The sequence below is a fragment of the Pelecanus crispus genome, chromosome 1 (assembly GCF_030463565.1).
Source record: "Pelecanus crispus isolate bPelCri1 chromosome 1, bPelCri1.pri, whole genome shotgun sequence".
Taxonomy (NCBI): Eukaryota; Metazoa; Chordata; class Aves; order Pelecaniformes; family Pelecanidae; genus Pelecanus; species Pelecanus crispus.
Genome location: NC_134643.1, coordinates 55090764 through 55111497, shown reverse-complemented (window position 1 = coordinate 55111497; position 20734 = coordinate 55090764). Strand labels below are relative to the sequence as shown.

Sequence of the window (20734 nt, the reverse complement as noted above, 5' to 3'; positions counted from 1 at the left end):
CTGAATTAAAAACTTTTATATTTCCCCTTATTTAGCATGAAAATGTACAAATGTGCAATTTTCAATATAGCAGTTTTTAATAAAGGGGTTGCTTGTCTTTTCCAAAGGTAGTCCTTTAGGTTACAGGACATTAACAGGAAAATTTATAGTGAAATGCTTTCTTAAGTGGCTCTGAAATATGTAGTAAACTTAAACTAGAAGTGAAAATTTACTCCAAGAAATTTGTATGTTCAGATAATGGGTAAGATTTCTAATCCTGACACTGGCTAACTTGTTTTTTAGTTAATATGTCAAGGTATGCAAATGGTTATTTAGGGAGAAATGACACTGTTTTCTTAGCAATGATTTAATCTATAATAATTAGATAGAAAGTTATGAAAGTTTCACTTATGTGTGCATTTTGAATTTCTCTGGCTGTCATTTGTTCTGATATTGCTATTTAGAAGCTGTCATTTTCAGAGAGTTTTAAGGACTGGAACACCAGCCATGGGATGCTTTGCCTCTCAGATGTGTTTAGCTTATCTAGAAGCAGTGCTTATTGTTGAAGTAATCGTCTTTTTCTTTATATAGTTGACATTTTTCTAACATCTTCCTTTCTCTGGTAGATTGCTGAATTGTATAGGAAAGACCCTTTTAATCTGGAACTTGCCCTTGAATACTGGTGTCCATCAGAGCCTCTGCAGACATCTACCATCATGGGGTCCTACCTCGGAGTAGCTCACCAGCGACCCCCTCAGCGCCAGGTTATCGAGATTTTCTTGAGTAATTACTAGTAACATGAAATTAAAGTAATAAACAGGCAACAAAGTTTTTGGTATCCTTATTACAGCTCGCTTCTAAGAAGACATTATCTTTTATCAGTGGCTTATCTGCATGTGTCCTGCTCTGCATGATGTGGCTATTGTTGCTTGCTCTAAAATGAGCTACTGCCAGTCATTCAGGGTTGTCAATAAACTTAGTAAGAAAGAGTCCTAACATATCTCTTTGAAAATTTTGTTTATGTCTGATTTTGTTGCAGTTGCTAAATGAATTCTGGTAACAGTGCTCCTGTGTTTACTGTCTGATGATCTCTACATACCTTTTTGGTGTAAAATTCCTTAACTATAAAAAAACTTTATTAACTGTAGTTGATAGTATTTTGGGGGGTAAAAATCTGTAAGAATATTGTAATTATTTAAAGCCCAAATGTTATAGCCCATGAGAGACAGAACTTAAAATTAGAATGAAGCAGCAATCTAAACAGATGAAGCAGACATTTCAAAACTCTTTAGATATGAGGGATGCTGTCAGCCTTCAATGCTTCTTGAAGGACTGTTCAGTGTTGGGCAAAACCCAGTACGAGACATATTGGACGCATCCCAAGACCCACCCAGAATACAGGCAACTTAAGTTAGGGCCTGGTGCAATCTGCAAACACCCTAATATGACCCTGAGAGGAACCACTGTGTGTGTGAGTTACTGTGCAGAGATATGACAAGCATAGTGAATTCTTTCCCAGTATCACTTAACTTGCACTGTGAGATGTGTTAATAATACTGCTGTGCAGCATTTGTGAGCTGAAGTAAATTTTATCACTAGAAATATAGAATGAGAGAGTTAGTATACTTTGTAGTAGCATGAATTAGTTTGTTTATTTCGTCTTTGAAACATGTTTTTCACCTTCAGGGAAACTGAATAGGCCAGTCTACAAAGGAAGCTTTTTTTTTTTGGAGTTGTGATTCCACCCCTCTACCCTGCCCTAATTACATTAGAATCTGTTTTCTGACTTTGGCTGCCTATTGTTTTCCTAAAATACTCAGATTTAAGGTTTTTTTTTTTTTTTTAAACACTGATCTTTATTTGTTCTAGGTTGTCTTGTCAAAGTTTGTTAGGCAAATGGGAGATCTCCTTCCTTCCACAATTTACATCCCATACTTGAAAATGCTGCGGGGACTGGCTAGTGGGCCTCAGTGTGCTCATTACTGCTTTAGTTTGCTAAAAGTCAATGGCAGTAGTCATGGTAAGACAAGTGAAACTTCAGCTCTTTCTCAACTCTTTTGCTTTAGAAAAGTACAGAATCTCATTTGAGATGAATTGTGGCTTCATACTTTTAACATTTCATTATTAGTACAAAGATGAAATTGGAAGGCTTCACTTGAAGATGTAATCTATGAAAAACAAATAAACAATCAGACAAAAAAACCCCAAAACTGATAAGGTAATTAAATGTCAGAGCACCTTAGCAAGTAATTCACATAATGAAATAATGCAGTTTTTTAAAAAGTTGTGTCTTAACACCATAAGAGATGCAGAATGTCAATATTGCTTATTATAAAATATAAAATGAGTAATGTCTTAATGTTAAGTTACATATTTTGTAAATATAGTTATCTTTACTGAGCTGACTTTTTTCAGAAGCACTTTGTTCCGTTAGAATTTTTTGATACGTGTAATACAATAGCACTTTCTCAAAGTAAGAGATGTTGGTCAGTCCTGTGTTTTGCATTAATTTTGCATTGATCAAATTGGAAAAAAAAAAACCCTACTTTGAAGATAAAAATAATGCTGCAAACATTCTGATTCATAAAACAGAAAACTTATTTGTACTGGCTTTTCATATTAGCACCTTTCTGTCTCTATTAAAAAACAGAAACAAACAAAAAACTCAACACCCCCCCTCCCCCCCAAGTCAGAACCGCTGATTTTGGAAGCAATAGCTTTACTTTGAACTTTATTGTTTTCCTCTAGATAAGAAGTTTTCCTTTTAAATTGAACTACCCTGCTTGTCACTCTGTGAAAGAGTAGAAAGAAAATCTTGTCAACTGTTTGTCATTTTTCTAGCGGAAAACATCCAAGGAGCAGGTGGCAGCCCTGTCTCCTGGGAGCATTTCTTCCACTCTTTGATGCTTTATCACGAGCACTTAAGGAAAGACTTGCCAAGTGCAGACAGTGTCCAGTATCGTCACCTGCCTCTCCGAGGAATCACACAGAAAGAACAGGATGGATTAATTGCCTTTTTACAGCTGACCACTGTTATAGTAAATTGGGTAAGTAACCTTTTATTTGGTTTTCTTTGTTAACACATTTGTTTCTTTCAAAACGTCATCATTCAGCTGTGAAGTTCACTTGACCAAAAAGGTATGTGGGGCAAAATTACCTAGCAATTGTTGTAATTTGATTAGTGAACTTCAAAAGTATGGGAAGCATCAGGAATAACTGTTATGACCAAACATGCAGTCTGAGTGAAGCAGGAAGAGATGACACCTTTCCCTGTGTTGCTGGTGTTACTGATTTTCTTGCGTTCCTGACACTTTGGTGTCATGGAGATGTCTTTCAGAAGTGAGGTATATTCAAAAGAAATGACGACAGAGTAGGAAAGTTCTTTGCATTTAATTATGAGTTTGAAAAGGCAAAAATAATAGATGAATTTAAAAGGAAATGGTAGAAATTTGGCAAGGAAACCGATCAACTGTGAAACTTGTCTCCAGAGTTAGATTTAAAATGTCCCAAAACCAAGAGTGTAAAATATGCATCAATTGACTGGAAGAGGATTCCAAGAGAATAAAACTGCGATGCAGATTTTGTATTGTGAATTGTCTGGGTAATTCTGGATAGTGTGGAATTCAGCTCTGCAGTACCCACCAGACTCTGCAGCCTAAAATTTCTGTGATGTAGTGAGACACCCTTGGTTTTGCTGACACAAACACAAGACAGATCAGTGAAACTAATTAGGCTTTTTAAAAATAATCTGTGATGGTGGTGATAATGGGGTGTTCCTGTGTGAGCTGTCATGTCAACATTGGATAAGTGTAGGGAAAAAAAATGAACTCTTAAAACTAATATTTCCTGGCATCATCAAACGATAACCTGGGAAGAAATAAATTTGTTCTAAGGATGCAGGGAATTATTTGATGAGGCTAGAGGCTTGTTCCTGTCCAGTGATTCATGTGAGAGTCTGAAATGAACTTAGACTGGTTGATGACCCTGCTCTTAGACTTAAACAGATTCATATAAGTTCTTAGCAAATGTCCAAATGCAATTTAGGTTCATAATAGAAATACTGGTAAAGTCCCTCTACCAGTGCTTGAAGAAGCTGTCTAGAGTGTAGATACTTAACCTTATTTAAGACTGATTCCATGAATGTGTGTCTACTAAAAAAATAAAATTGGGTTCTTATAAGAAGCTTATATTATGCACATAGTTTTTCTGTATGAATAGGCATAATTTTAGTACTTGTGAGTCATTAGATTGGGCTTTTTGTTTGCTTTGGAATGGTCTGCCATTCTTCTGATATTTTGTGTGCCTGCAAGTATGAAGCGGAGTCGTTGATACTGACCTGTGAGTTAGAGATTGTAAGACATGATTAATCTTCAAAGTAATAATCCGCAGTTTTATTTTCTGTTGAACTTTGTAGAGTGAGAACGCTCGCTTGGCTCTTTGTGAGCACCCTCAGTGGACACCAGTAGTGGTCATTCTGGGACTTCTGCAGTGCAGCATTCCTCCTATTTTGAAAGCGGAGCTTTTAGAAACCCTTACTGCTTTTGGAAAATCTCCTGAAATAGCTGCTTCACTCTGGCAGTCCCTGGAATATACGCAGGTATTTTAGGAATTTCAGTGCTTAGAACTATAGCATCCCAATCTGTTGAAATTGTCACTGTATTTGAAATAGTATTGCATTTCCTCCTAAATTTTCTTATTGCCATTGTTGATTATATTTTTTTCACTTAGTTAATGCAGTTCTTACTTTGAAACGATTTTGAAAATGACAGTATGGTTTTATGCCTCAGAGATCTCATTGGCTGTGTTTATTTTACATAAATACAGGTTTCCTGACAGACAGTCCTGTGTGTTCAGTACATTTTTTTCCTCAGTGTATGTCATCAGTAATAAATGTTCTGCAGGTTACATATTTTTCTGTTTGGTTGGGGGGTTTTTTTGGGTTTTTGGGTGGGCTTTTTTTTTTTTTTTTTTTTTTTTTTGGTGTGTAATATTCTTCCAGTGTGAGTGGTGCTCACGGAAAGGAGGGACTGGCTAAAAAGCTCCACTTTCAGGCATTTAATTTTCAGAGGAAGTTAATTGTGATTTACAGGATATTGTTGCCAACTTTCATATTTAGATGGCAAATGTCAGATATATATTAAAAGCCCTGCCTTTTAAAAAAGTGTTTTTTTCCTTCTGTCTTGATTTCAGAGAAAAATTTTAAATATGAATCCTAAGGAAGATGAATATCAAATGAAAATGCTCTCAGTATTGTTAATTCAAAAATCATGATGGGATGGGCTTATTTTATAGTGTGTATTATGGTTCAGACTAATTGCTGTTTTATTTGGAAGAACGTGAGGCATTTGAACTGCAACTGCTGGTTTATTGTTAATTACTAATAAAAAAACCCTGACAATAATGACATCTTATAATAGCATTATTTTAAATTCTCACTACCTTTGCTTCCTAATTTATGATATTCCTTAAAATATGCTGTTGTAAGAGATAACAAGGGAAACATCTTTCCCCTAGCCAATGTAAGACAAAAATCATTAATGTGAAAGTATTTCTGTTCTTTGTTTTATTTAACAGTAAACATGATGCAGATCTTTGAGGATGTAAAGCTAGAAGCATACAAGTGTACAACATATAATCCAGCCTTTCAGACAGGAAAATCTTACCTTTTTACCTTTTAAGAGGATTTAGGAAACCTCTTCTTACAGCTAAAAGTGATGAGTACCTTTTAGTCCTGATAGAAATGATTGAGATGCACTTCAATTATGTGAAATGTATTGTTTGCCTGTTTTCATTTCTGTTGCTGTTTTGAAGGTACTACAAACTGTGAGAAGTCCAGGCCAGAGACAAGCAATTGGTATTGAGGTAAGGGTTTCTTTGTACCTAGGCAGCCTTTCTGACCATCTGCATATCACTTCAGGTAACACTTGTAGAGGCTGCATCTGCTGCTGTGTCTATGGGAAACCCTTGGAACAGGCGCTGTCATTTCACTGCTGCTTAATTTACTCTCAGGCCTGCTTGTAATTTCTGGAAATTTTATCCATTTATGAATCTACTGCACCTTCGTACTAGTAACAGAGCAGCGTCTAAACCCTCAAACTTCTTATGAGCACTTCGTACTAAGATTTTCCTATTTTCCTAAATTGGCCTCACTTTTGTTACATCTTAGTACAGCTCACTTCACTTCTAATAGAAGAGGTAAATAAAAGCAAAGTATGTAAATGTTGAGGTGTATCTTCTAGTAGCTCAGAAATGAATGAAGAGTGTATTGCTGAACTGAAATTACAGTACTGTTGCTTCACTGCTTTTGCTTTGTTTGTGGTGTACCGTAGACAAAAATGCAGCAATGTCAATTTACTGTAGAGTAATTCACAGATGATGCCCTTATATTATTTGTTCTCACATGTTTCCTCCTACCTCAAAATCTTTGATTTTTCTCCTTCTGTTTTTGCTGTCCTCTTGGGAAGGTTGAACTGAATGAGATTGAGTGCCGGTGTGAGGAATATCCTTTAACCCGTGCCTTCTGTCGACTCATCAGCACACTAGTGGAGAGTTCATTCCCCTCTAACTTGGGAGCAGGTCTCCGCGCACCAGGCTTTGATCCCTATCTCCAGTTCCTCAGGGATGCTGTGTTTCTCCGATTCCGCACCAGAGCTTACCGGAGAGCTGCTGAAAAAGTAATTTCTGTTTGAAAATCTTTTTTTTAGGGATGTAGTTAAAATGATTTGGCACTGCTGATGTGGCTTAGGTCTGTTTGAGAAGCTGTGCAAGTTTGATGCAGCAGAGGTAACCTGGAGCAGTTCATAGTGTTTTGATTCTGTAAACAGGTGATTTTTCAACTCATGGGTCATCAGGATCTATGAACTGCTTCTGAGGAGCCTGTATAAAGTATCTTTTTAAAAAAAACAAAAGAAGTTTATATTATTGCTAAATTTCAATTTGCTATACAGGATTCTGCAACTCTACTACATGGCTAATGACTTCTGAACATCACATCCCCAAATTTACAAGTCAGATTTGTCCTTTTCTCATGTTACTTCAGAGAATATTTCTGACTTGCTGAACCAAGGAACTTGAGTTTCCTTTATGATCCTTCTGGATTAAAGCGCATGCTAAACTGTATCCTAGAAGCTATTAATGATGTGTTGCTAGCTGTATGCCTATTAAAGACTCTATTGCTTGTAGTTTCAATATACTAATATGTATGTTGTATAATAGAGCCTAAAATAGGCAGTAAATCTGTTTTAGTGTTCCTTTTTACTTCATAAAGAAAGCTTGGCCTTTCAAACTATTTGACATCATGAACTGTAAGTGTTGTTGGATAGTATTTCAGAATTAGGTAGTCATGCCATACTTCTGATCCATCACTGCACTGCCTGTTGTATTCTTTGTCATCCTGGTCTTGTTGCTGCAGTATCAGTCGTATTCTGTGTATAACTTTCTTCATTTTGTGATTATCTGCAGTGGGAAGTAGCTGAGGTAGTTCTGGAAGTGTTTTACAAATTGCTGCGGGACTATGAACCTCAACTTGAAGACTTTGTGGACCAATATGTGGAGTTACAAGGTTAACTTGTTCATTTGTTCACTGACAAACAGAATTGTAACATGCTTTGCTCTCTTGCCTCCATCTTGTGATCTTGTTTAATATTGCAAGTAGGCTGGTGGAAAGCTAGCCCCAAGGCTTTAAGATAGGAAGATGTTCAAAAAATGTCCATGTACTATTGGGAGCTATGTTGCTGATTCAGTAGGGCCTCAGGTACACAGTTATTTCCTACTTCTCTAGCTCTACTAGGAGGATGACTTCTGTCTCTCTTGCATTGCTGATTTGATTAAAGAGCAGCATTTGGCACTTAAAAACACCTTGGTTTTGGGCTTGTTCCTCTGGCTTTCTTTGGTCTATATCTAAATCCCCACTATTCATAGGGTTAATTTAAAGGTGTCAGTGTATTTGATATATCCTCTAATATTAATATTATTGATATATTAATTATTCAGAGCAGACAGTAGCAGTAGAATTATGGTCTGAAGTAATTTAATTCTGGACAACTATTCTTTAAAAAGCCAAAGCAGGTGGCAGTTGCCCCAGTATAGGAAATTTAAGGCTTATTTGGGCGGCAGCCTTTTTTTTTTTGATATGAAGTTTCTTCTTAACATTGAATGCCAGCCTGATGCCTGTGAGTTTGCTTGTACCAGTGGAGAGCTATAAGAATCAATTCTTAAGTGAACAACAACTTTAAGATATACCTCTTCAGTGAGCTTGCCTCAGTCTGGGAGGCCTCTGTGCCCTGTACTTTGACAAACAGGTTTTGGCAGCTTAACTGTCTTGAGCGATTTCTGTTAGCGCATTCTTGTCCTCAGCTAGACCTTCAGCTTGTATGATTATTTGTGGGTTTCATGATATATTGGAGAAATGGGTTAAAACCAATCCTTTTGACTAGGTCCATTTCTTGAACTGATTTGGTGTGTGGCTCCACATTGGCATGGCATGTCTATTGGCGTGTTAGGGGACAGCACAGACACGGAATGAATGGAAGAAGGGGATTGTTTAAGTTGATGCCAAAAGGAACTGCACCCTCATTCACATGTGCATATTAAAAAAGATTCTTAACTGCTCTCCTGCTTTAATCCACTGTAGTTTACTAGGAGACTAGATAAACCAGAAGCATTAGTCTTGACTTTTCCTTTTATTTTGTTTTAGGAGGGTGTTTGAGTTTTAGGCTAGTAGTTTCATTTTTGCATACATTGTTGCAACAGCCATGCAAGTATCTATACACGATGAGCATCAGGGGTTCAGTGGACCTTCTCAGCTTTGATTTCTGGAAATGCTTTTTCCCTCATCCAGGGTCTTCATGCAGGTTTGGCAGGATGTAAACTTTTTCCAGTTACTTTCCAGTCTTGCAAAACCATTTAATGTAGCTCCCTAGCACCGATTTGAATCCAAGGTCAGATCTACTTAAGGAAAGTCTAACTGGTTAAAGTTGAAATTGTGCTATTGGATATTGACAAGTAATGGTAATTGCCATTACTACTCTTGCCAAACTTTTTACATTATTTAATTTGCTTACATGTAAAGACAACCTCTGAAGACTTTGTATGCAGTATGTTTCATCTATTTACATGTTGCTTACCATAACAGAGACTGTTATGTTTTGTAGCTCAGGCTAGCTTGAGTAATGGAAGTCTTTTCTATAAGATTTTAATTTTTTAAATTTTTTTCCCCTCCTCTCTTTAGGAGAAGAAATAATAGCATATAAGCCACCTGGATTCAATTTGATGTATCATCTATTGAATGAGTCCCCAATGCTGGAACTATCCCTTAGTTTGCTAGAAGAAGGAGTTAAGCAGCTTGATACTTACGCTCCATTTCCTGGTATGTGCCTAGAATTTATTTTTCGTGTGAAGTTAAAATGCATACTAAGTAGGGTTTAAAGCTGACATTGCATATCTTCAACTTGATGTTGTTTTTCTTGCATATAAAAATGGTGTTTTGGGGGGAATTTTCCTAGTAGTAAAGAACTGACAAGTTCTTTCTTGGTGCAAGGCTTGATGAATGAGGTTTATGAATGTAGTCTAACTGCTCCTTTGTTTTTCTTATGGTTCTTTGTTGTTTGTGCACTGCAGGGAAGAAGCATTTAGAGAAAGCTGTACAGTATTGCCTTGCACTTCTAAACTTAACCCTACAGAAAGAAAATCTTTTTATGGATCTGTTGCGGGAGAGCCACCTTTCCCTTATTGTCACACCGCTGGAGCAGCTGCTTCAAGGAATCAATCCTCGCACTAAAAAGGCAGATCATGTGGTGAATATCGCTAGGTATGTGCAAAGTACTGAGAAGGGAGGAGTTTTGGAGGCACAGAGGTGTTTGGATCCTGGTCCTTTCATTAGTTTTACTAGCCAATGCTTCTCTTTGCACAGAGCATCTCTGAAATTTTTTTTGGTGGGGGGAGATGTCTTCACAGGTGGTATGATCAGTGTATTGTCTAGTGCAAGATTGGGATCTGCATTTATAGTTTTTCTTTGTGAAATTTTTTTCCGCCCCTCATGTTTTCTTCCTGGTTGCCTTACGTGCAGTGATTCCCTTGCATATAATTTTCAGTTTGCCCTAGACTTTGGTTACCATAGAGTGGGAGAGTAAAACTTAATTTGGCTGCTGTTGGCCACTTAAGTGTGTTACAGTATTGTCCATTAGTTACTATATTAGAAGCATCAGGCTAGTAATATGAAACTCAGTTTCAAATGTGAAACTTTAGGATATCCACTTCCCACTGACACCTTCTGTTACTGTTTGATTTTATAATAACTTTACAGACAAACCAATACTGATAAGTAGTAGAATTGAGTGCATAAAAAAGCAGTGATATTCTGACATGGAATACACTAAAAATTTAACTTTTTCTATATACGTGTTTTTGTCTTTTGTTTATATTACTTTTTTAACATAACAATAGTTGACAAATAGTTTAAAAAAAGTGTGCCTTTTAAGATGCTTTTAAATTTTTTTTATCTCGCCTATTTTGGGTACATGCAGTAGTTGATTTTAGCTAGTTTTGGTCTTCAGTGATGCTCATTTCTGTGTGATCTGAAGGTATTTTGTCCACATTTCTTGTGTGAGCCTGTGACCAGTTGTTTTAACTTATCCTGCAGTGTCTGAGGTAGATTCTGGATAAAAAGAATGATAAAAATGCCAGGAGAGATAATTATCCCTACTCGGCCTACTACCCTCCTTTTGATGGATGGGTGTTAAGTGCTTCATGTAGAGTGAAATTTTATTTGTAGCTTTAACATTTTCTCATGTAGTTTGATTTGTAAATGTTTTAGTTCTAAAAGTTGTTTAATTTCTCATCTGTGCATTACCATCTTGAAATAGTAAAATTTTCAACAATTTCATTACAATAATCTTGTATTTTTGAAGGTATCTTTGTCATGGAAACAGCAATCCTGAACTGGCTTTTGAAAGTGCTAAGATTTTGTGCTGTATTTCTTGTAATTCCAACATCCAGATAAAGCTAGTTGGTGATTTCACACATGATCAGGTAAGTGCCAGTTTCTTTGGATCTGGAAAGAGAAACTGGTGGAGAAATACTGGTGCTCTATAATGTTACTTTAAAGTGTAGGTTTCTAGGTCAAGTACATTAAAACTATATTTTGTCTTATATCTACCTACCTCTAAAAAGTCTTTTGCTGTGGCATTGTGAAAAGCAACTACTTCATTAATTGAAAAAAACAAAATCATGAATCTTTGCAAGAAGGAAAAGGACAATATTCTTCAAGATACTGAGACTTTTTCTTGACTTTATAGTCTTCAACCTGTGAGGATAATTTAGTATATGTAACAACAGTAGATTTTTTTTCTTCTGTTCAGTGGTTAATTGCTAACCTATGCTTAGAACAGCTATGACTCTTAATTCCTGCTTATTAACTAGGTTATAAAATTTTTGTCTAGAACTTCTGTCAGCTTAAATGGAGGGAATTATGAAAGGCATTGTTTTTAATACTCTTAAAATCCTCTTCATTTCCATCCTTCCGTTGTTGAATACAGAGTATTAGCCAGAAGCTGATGGCTGGGTTTGTGGAATGTTTGGACAATGAAGATGCAGAAGAATTAATTAATCCAGAGGAGGGTATGTAAAAGGCTTCTTAAAAATGGCTTACACTGTCATCTTTTGAATAGAATGAAATTAAAGAAAGAGGTGAAGAAAGTGCTTTTAAGTCAGAAAACCCTTTTCTTGTGTTGTTTTCTGTAGAACTGGACCTTTAACAGAATGAAAAACACTAATGCCTTCTTAAGATATGTCCACAGTATCATGAGTGAACTACAAATGGAGTCTGTTTTCAGAAGACAAGTATTTAACATTGCTCTGGATGTATTATTTAGAGCTGTATTACTAGTAATTTGAAATTTTGGTCTTGTATCCCTCTGTACTAATATAAGTTGATGTCTTAGCTTTTTTGAATTTAACTTGAAGGCTCTGAGGATTATTCAGTTAAATGGATTTCTTCACTTCATTATTCACCTCATCTTTTGTTTTGTTTTGTTTTGTTTTGTTTTTTTAATCAAGAGCTGGAGCCTGAAAAGAAGCGGGCACAAATCCATCATGAAACAAGGATCCATATTCTGAATCTCCTTATCACCTCTCTTGAGTGTAGTCCTCCCAGCCTTGCTCTGTATCTCTTGGGATATGAACTAAAGAAACCTGTCAGCACTACAAATCTGCAAGATCCAGGTATGAAGAGGAGAAGTTGATCTGGCATTTAATCAGTTCTTGTTACCAACACTGAGAATATTTATTGGAAAATTCATGGGGAGAATCTTTTCCTCTTAATGTCAAGAATAAGACAACAGACCTTGTTCTAATACTCAAAAGCTGAATTAAAAGATGTGTTGATACCCAAATGCAGCATTTAAACAGTGTCAGGATTTGATCCTTTGTTTAAGTTGGATTTTGGAACGGACTTGAAATTAGAGTTGTGGAGGAAAACGATAATTTAGAAGTGAAACATTTATTTACTATTTTATGCAGTGTAGTTGTGTCCACAGTACAAAGAAATTGATTTGATGATCCAAGAAGTACCTACACATGACAACGTGGGAATCTACAAAGCAGATTGTCACTTTGAACTAGTTATACTACTTGACTACTATCTTGTCCCTCCTCAAACTTTAAAATTAATTATAGGGAAGAAAAACAGTTTTGTTGTTTAATGTTGTAGAAGAAAGCCTTTTAGAATATGTCAGTTTTCATTCTACTGCTAGGTATATTAATATATTTATATATTTGTAATATATATTTATATATTAATATGTATGAATATATATGACAGAATAAGAACTTTAAAGCAACAGGATTGACATTTCTAATGTTTCTTGAATTGGTGAGAAAAATAGTGTGTTAGTATGTGTCTTGTTTGCCTCCTCAGCTTCTAACCTGTATTCAGTACAAGACAGACATTGATAAACTTGAGCAGGTTCAGCAGAGATGGTCAGGGGGCTGGAGCACTCAGCCTATGAGGAGAAGCTGAGGGAATGGGATTTCTTCAGCCTGGAGAAAAGATGGCTTTGGGGAGGACCTAATAGCAGTCTTCGAATGCCTACAAAGAGGTTAATGAGAGGATAAAGCCAGGCTCTTCAGAGGTGTGTGACAGGAAGATGAGAGACAGTGGGCATAAATTGAAACAAGAGAGGCTCCAACTGGGTATAGAAGAAACTTTTTCACCATGAAGACGGTGAAGCTGTGGAGTGGGTTGGCCAGAGAGGTCATGCAGTTTTCATGCTTGGAAGTTTTCAAGACCCAACTGTATAAAGCCATGAACAATCTGGTCTGATATCATAACTGAGCAGTAGTTTGGCGTTGAGACGTCCTGGAGTCCCTTCCAATCTGAAGTATGAGATTCTTTCTCAACTGTTTTAAAGGATGTTTTATATGAACATGTTTGAACAAACATTTGATTTTAGTTATTTAGAGAAGACTATTTCTCATTATCTTTAGGTTTTTATTTGACACTGTGGCCCAGCAGTTTTTAGACCTTCATAGTTCTAAATGAAGGGTAGATAGGTCCTGAATTTTATTTGGAAAAAAAGATGTTTTAAAGTTATTTGATAGATCAGGTAGATGAAAAAAAGATCCCAACCTATTTTTTTTTTGTCTGCAAAGTTGCTTACAGTTGCAGACCATGTTTTGGATATTTTGAAATTCCATAGTTACACAATACAGGTAACTGATCTGCACCCACACAATTTTACAGGGTATCATACATTAGGTCAGTCATAGGGGACTTTGTCTCAAAGCCATGAGAGAGCCTTGCAGACCAATTTGGATCTTCCCATTAATAATGTAAAGAAATAATGACCATAAGCCATTTGCCTTGAGATAATAATTTCTACTAAAGCATAAATTATATGTGTCCAAACAGAGAAGATTATTTCCCCTGTAAGGACTGCAGTTATTGATGCCTTTACTGCTTCAGGACATCTTTCTGGGTTGATTAAAGAATTAATTGGCTAAAGGGAGAACGCAAAAAGACAGGATTTTGACTTCAGTATTAAAATCTCCTCCCTATTCCCCTTGGTTGCAGTGTCAAGTGCCTTTGGGAACATTAGTCATAAACTGGCTGTAATTGTAAAATAAAGACAGGAATTTAAAGCTATTCTTCGAAATTGTCAAATGATTTTTTTTTTTTTAATAGAACTGAAGAGAAAGTTCTTAATAAGTTTTGATTGCATAATTTATCCTCTTTCACCAGCATCTCAAAAGCCTACAAGCTAACTATAAATGTTTTTATTAGATTTTTGCTGAAACACAGTTCCTTCTTTTATTTTAATTAACAGAGAAAAAACTTTGCCAGATATTTTTGCTGGAGTTCTGTGGAGCAGTATAGTGCAGCACAACGTATCTGAACAATTTAGTTTCTGTAATTCTGTGTACTAACCTATATTTGCTATGGAGGCAAGTAAGATCAAGAATGTTAAGAAATTATTTTTGTATTTTAAGGTGTCTTGGGCTGCCCACGGACTTGCCTTCATGCTATCTTGAACATACTGGAGAAGGGTACCGAAACAAGGAATGGGCCTACAGCAGTTCATGAATCTCCTCATCTTGCAGAACTCTGTTACCAGGTATTCAGCATATTTTCTGTTGGCATATACTGAAAGTAGGCTCTAAATAAAATTAGCTGTTTCTTGTTTGGTGAACACAGATGGTTGATGATTTTGATAATAGTTTCATTTTTAAAATGCATCTGTCAGGTTTTTATATACATTGAACTCTTTCTATTCTACCTTTTTCTGTGTGAAAAAGTATTACCTTCTAGCAGAAAATAAAGTTCTGCACTCATGTCAGAACTTGGAATTGGAATATACTTATAAAACTAATGTTCTAAATGTTTTTGGTGAGCCTTTGAATCTGTTGTGACCATATGCCAATTTTTTTTTTTAATTTTGGAACTGCAGTTTGCCAGCAAGTAAGATAACAAATAATCCCAAATAAGCCAATGAAATTCTCTTCCTTCTGTAGCAGTGACAGGTTTGTATGTACATCTGAGGGGGTGAGATGGGGAAGACAGTTGAATTAGACGTATGTGCAAGGTACCTGATGTTTGGCCTTAAGTCATATAATCATATGATTACACACCTGTATCATGTTGAAAATCTGTGGAATCTAGAAGGCATTTTAAACATTATTAAAAGTGAAAGAGGCCATACTGTAGAAGGAGAGGAGAAAAAAAAAATTACATTTCCTGTCTTGGTGAACCTGGAGACTGAAAAAGACACTCATGTTTAAGTGAGCTGAACAAACTGAAAGACTTATATAATGTCATGTTGTGGGAAAATAGCTGTTGGAATCATCCATATGCTGGTAGTCCTTTAGTGTCGTAATTCAACATTTGTTATAAATAATATGGTCAGCTTTGGAGTAAGCAGATGGAAAACTTACTGTAAATACAAGTAATAGATTGTTTGAGCAGTAAAACTGTGTTACGCATCTTTTGATTTGGTAGTTAGTTTGTTTTTAAAATAAGTTCCATAAATGGGTATCTACTGTTTTTGATTTGTCAGGTGATCTATCAGTTGTGTGCATGCTCTGACACATCAGGTCCAACTATGAGATATCTGAGGACCAGTCAGGATTTCTTATTCACTCAGCTGCAGTATTTGCCATTTTCTATCAAAGGTAATTTTTATGCTAAGATAAGATTGTGCATGCTTAAAATTCAATGCATCTTTTGACTACCTAGGAATCATAGAAGAAACATAGGTAGCATTATTAAACTGAATTAATTACTGCCTCTGCTAACCTTTTAATTCTGCAAAGATTGAACTCTGCCTATTTAGGAAGTTCAGATTATTAGCGCTCAACTTTTGTAAAAGAATGTTAGTTTTGGAATGCATCAAGTCTCCAGAATCAAATCCTAATCTATATTTCAATTATCATTGTAGTTTTGTTAGATTATGCTACAGAAAAAAAATTACATTTCTGAAAAGCAAGAATGCTACAATGAACTGAGGGAATAGAAGGCTGGTGGCTGTAACCACCCATATCTTCCCTTCCTTTGAATAAAGAACTTTTATTTGGTGATGCAACTAATTTTTAAGTTAATAGATTTTTTTTAATGTTTCAGACCAACATTTCTCAGGTGTCTTAAACTGAATAAATGTACTTACTCACTTTATCAGATGCTTGCCCACTAGTCCTTTGATAAATGGTAGTAAACTTAGCATTCAAATACATGTATCCAGCATGGGTAAAGTACTTTTAGATAATTCTTATATAACTTAAGAATCTGAATTAGATTAATATAGAATATGAAGATTCTTGGACACCCACGTTCAAGCCTTATCAACTTTAATCAAAGTTATAGTTCATTTGGTGTAAATATCTGATTATTTTCACTGAAATTATAACTTGACCCTATTTGCTCATGAGGCACTGCATTCTCCACAATGACTGTTAGTACAGGTTATATCCAGATTTTTTCTGTATGTGTATACTCTTAATTGCATGTATGTGTATGATTTGTTTTCATGATAACCACGTGTTCATTTAACGGCTTGTGTCAGATCTCTCAGTCCTTTTGTAAACAAATGGTGAGCAGATGATAAGTAGTGACATTCTCTAAAAGCTTTCTCAAATGAAAAATGCTTTCCTTGGAGTAAGTAATATTATTTACATTCAATTTTATAATTGTTCCCTTATCTCTACACAGAACATGAGATTTCAACACTGAACCAAATGTCTTGGTTGATGAAGACTGCAGCTATAGAAATGCGAGTGACATCGCTGAACCGCCAGCGCTCCCACACACAGAGACTGCTGCATCTGCTGCTTGATGACATGCCTGTGAAACCATACTTGGGTAAGAGGAATTTATTGTGAGGGCAAATAAGTTTGAATAAATGGAAGTATGAGAGACTTTATTTGAATTCTTTTCTCTATAAGCTTGTGAGAGTTCATTTGTGATACCGTGTCTGGAATTGCCACTGGAGAGATAGGAAGAAAGGTGATGGTTGTAGACTCTGAAGTGAAACAATCAGGGCATCTTTTTGTTCATTGCTGCTTTGTCTGTGTTTCATTTTTGAAATATCTCAGTATATACACTGATATAAAAAATAAACATAGTTTATGGGGTAGGAGAGGGGAATATTAAAAAAAGAATTAAAATTATAAAATAATTTTTTTTGGGATGCTGTCCAGAGTTGTTACTGTGTAGAGAAGGTGGAGGGTCTTCCTTGATAAACAGTTTTAGACAAAGTTTTCTTAGTCTTAACTTCTGCCTGTCTGTCACACACTTTCAACCCTTCTCACAGAAGATAGTAGCTACAGGTCAATTTGGCTTTTGACATTATAATGTCACAAACATGGTATTTCATCCCAATGTGACATAAAATGCAATGTTAAATAAAAAGGCAAGATTTCAGAGTTTCAGGACAGAGTAGAAGTGAATCAAGGGAAATAGAAATAGGTGGCAACAAAACTCTTTACAAGAAGAAAATAAACAGAATAACTGGAAAATATCATAATGGGCTGCAGCAGTATGGTGTTTTCCCTCACTTTTATAGGTCTGAACACTGTCTCTTCATCCTTGTGGAGATCCGAGTACAGGAAACTGTGCCCAGATACCCTACTCATTTTACAGTGTTCAGCCAACTGCATTATTCATACTGAAGGGTGGGGTGTCTTTTCAGGCATTTCTAGTACTGTCTAGCCTGTATTTGATAATTGGCTAGCTTCTGTGAGATAAGTGTTGTTTTCATTTTATTAACAGTCAAGGCTGTATTTGTATTGGAAGACATGAAACATGAAAGGTTTGTCAGTGTGTGCTCTCTCTTTCTTTCTCTTTCAGTATTAATAAAGTAGGTGGTATTTTTCAAAATTTTTTTAAAAAATGTATTTACTGTGTTTCATTACCTTCAGCTGATGGTGAAGGAGGGATGGAAGATGAAAGTCGATCAGTCAGTGGGTTTCTCCACTTTGACACTGCTTCCAAAGGTAAGCATTATGGCTGCTGATTGTTTCTCAGTAAAGTTTTTCTGATCCTGAATGGGGGGAGGGCCACCTCAAGAAAGGACACTTTGAAAAAGAAAATAATAGACTTTCTAAATAGCAGCAGTACATGGAACAATTTTATTTAGTGGGGGGGGGGGGAAATGAATTTTAGAACCTTGACGTAGATGCTTGGAGTGAGTGGAAAATACTGGACTGGAAATGAAGTTAGAGGAGTCTGTGTTTAAATATCTATGGAAGGGCAGAATGGGACGGTGGCATTACTGCCAATAGTAAAAACAGACTGTTGCTAAGGCTGAACTTATTTGTATTTTCATGGCAAAGAATATAAAACCCAAGTAAGTAACTTCAGATTCCTTACAATGTTTCTAAGTCTCAACAAAAGACTGCGTGGTTCTCATTGAAAACCAGCCTGCTTTTATTTAGGAGAAAAAATTAGAATCTTGTATTTGTAAATACTGGATTACATGCATACATAACAGGAGAACAATACAGTATAACACAAATTAAGAATTTAAGGCTCTATAAAATGTTTTTAAGCCCCTTATATAGATTGATAGCACTTTTTTAAGACTTAATGTTTTCTTTTGAAACTTTACACATTAAGATTTGGATTTACAAAGGTAAGTTAGGCTCCTATTGTCAATTTTTTTTGTTTTCCCCTGATATTTCTGAATACAGTTTGAATTGATTTACATTTCCAGTACGCAGGAAGATCTTAAGTATCCTGGATTCAATTGACTTCAGTCAGGACATTCCAGAGCCTTTACAACTGGATTTTTTTGACCGGGTTCAGATTGAGCAAGTCATTGCTAATTGTGAGCACAAGAATGCACGTGGACAAGTGGTCTGCAATGTCAAGGTGCGCAGTGGTCTATGTTCTGAAGATGCATGTGCTGTTTTAAATAATAATAATAATATTAATAATAATAATAATATCAGTGTATTAATAATACTTTGAAACTTGCTTTCACATGGAAAGTATAGCTGTTTCAGATCCATGCATAATTTATGCAAACTATTTGGATTAGTTTATTTCTTCTTCTGCATTGCACACACTGATTTCTCATTTGCAGTAGACAGATGCATCAGTTTAAGACACTTTCAGGAAATATTTTCTATCTTAACATTTTTCCCATCTTGGAACACCCAAGTGATATTGCAGATATGACATCTACCTTATGTATTTCATTGGTCTCCAATACACAACTATGTAGTACTACATATGCGTACACAATTACGTATACAACATAGTTGTGTACTGCAGTAGTTCTTAGAGGCTTTAGTTAAGATAGCATCACATTGTGATGAGTACATGGCAAGTGTATGATAAATAGTCCTGAAAAATTTGTGATCTGAGAGACAAGGGACAGAGCAGGAGCAGAATGTAACATAGAAGTGATCTTGATGGTGGTAGGAATGCAGTTATTCCATATAAGGAACCAGGTATTCTATATTGTAAAATGTATTTTAGACTTGAGAGGAAACAAACCCTTCCTTCTGTGCAAGAGGACTATAGCAGAGGTCGAAGAGGAAAGGGAGTGTGATGTGTTAGAAAAGCTCATGAAAGGACAGAACAACTTAGGACCAGAAGGAAATGAATGAGTGCAAAAATAAGAAGCGCAGTGATCAGGGAAAGAGACTAGACAGCGAAAAGTACTGCAGTTAGAGAATGAAGTGTGGGAGAAACCTGAAAAATGAGTAAAATTTATTTGAATCTCGGTCCTTCAGTTACATCTGTCATTATGTAGCCATGTCTTAAATACTTTTAGGACGGACAAATACATCTTCCTTATCATTAAAGTTTCTTTTTCAACTTTTTAATTTCAGTACCTTCACAGAGTTCTGGTTGCAGAAGTCAATGCCCTTCAAGGAATGGCAGCAATAGGCCAGAGACCTTTACTTATGGAGGTAAGTATAGAAAAAGTAAACTACTGTTTGTTGTTGGATTTCATAGTCTGTCAAGCAATAAGCTTTACTGTGAAAGGTTGTGGATTTGAGTCCTAACTTTGAGTTAGTAATTCCTGAAGAAAAGCAAAAAAAAAGACATTAAAATTTGGTAAGATAAACTACTTCTTAACGTACTCTTGTCTAAACAGCAGACCTGGAGTCTGTTTTCTTTTTCCTTGAACCTTTTCCCTCCCCATTACTAATAACAATTGCAGCTCCCACCCCACTGTACAGAAAGCAGTACATACTGATGTCAAGATTGGCTGTTGACAAGTACAGTGTGTAGCAGCCAAATTCATCTTGCCTTTTTCTCACAGGGGATGCCAATTTATTTCTCCTCTCTTCTACACAGCTATAGTTTCAGTGAACTTGGAGCTTAATTACTTTCTGAGGTTCCTGCCACCATTTAAATTTAGTTGAAATTGGCTAAGTGGATTAGGAAGTTGAAGGATGAAGGAGAAATGACTCAGACTAAAATGGGAAGAAAATGCACAAATAGATTTTTCATAGTTGTTTTTGTTTTGATTTTAAAGTGTATGTTAGAAAAGAATTTCCCTGGTTAAATTTTTTTTTTTCTTTACTGTGAGCTTGAGACATTCATGATGGAAAGGTCTTGTGAAAAGCAGCTCAGAAATGGATTGGCCTGTCTTGTTAAAATGATTAATAGCAGCTTGTTCCTGATAAGCTGAAGACTTACCTTTTTTTTTTCCCCAGACTATTACTAGTAGATAAAATTGTCATCTTGAAATTTGTCTTTGCCATTAACTTCTTTTAGCATATTATAACTCAATTTCTTTGTTGCGGGTATTCA

The 20734-nt window shown here is 35.8% G+C and overlaps 1 protein-coding gene across 2 annotated transcripts in view; it reads left to right on the top strand.

Moving 5' to 3' along the window:
• The window catches only part of NUP205 (nucleoporin 205), a 53087-nt gene that overhangs the window by 16826 nt on the left and 15527 nt on the right, over window positions 1-20734 (top strand). For both annotated transcript variants that reach the window (XM_075716826.1, XM_075716819.1), the window contains exons 10-27: window positions 606-743; window positions 1849-1999; window positions 2821-3026; window positions 4394-4576; window positions 5791-5841; window positions 6444-6653; window positions 7441-7540; window positions 9209-9346; window positions 9598-9787; window positions 10887-11007; window positions 11514-11595; window positions 12034-12198; window positions 14464-14588; window positions 15528-15642; window positions 16676-16825; window positions 17884-17958; window positions 18678-18835; window positions 19804-19884. In XM_075716826.1, the coding sequence (XP_075572941.1) occupies window positions 606-743; window positions 1849-1999; window positions 2821-3026; window positions 4394-4576; window positions 5791-5841; window positions 6444-6653; window positions 7441-7540; window positions 9209-9346; window positions 9598-9787; window positions 10887-11007; window positions 11514-11595; window positions 12034-12198; window positions 14464-14588; window positions 15528-15642; window positions 16676-16825; window positions 17884-17958; window positions 18678-18835; window positions 19804-19884 (2439 nt within the window). The remainder of the gene's footprint in view (window positions 1-605; window positions 744-1848; window positions 2000-2820; window positions 3027-4393; window positions 4577-5790; window positions 5842-6443; window positions 6654-7440; window positions 7541-9208; window positions 9347-9597; window positions 9788-10886; window positions 11008-11513; window positions 11596-12033; window positions 12199-14463; window positions 14589-15527; window positions 15643-16675; window positions 16826-17883; window positions 17959-18677; window positions 18836-19803; window positions 19885-20734) is intronic.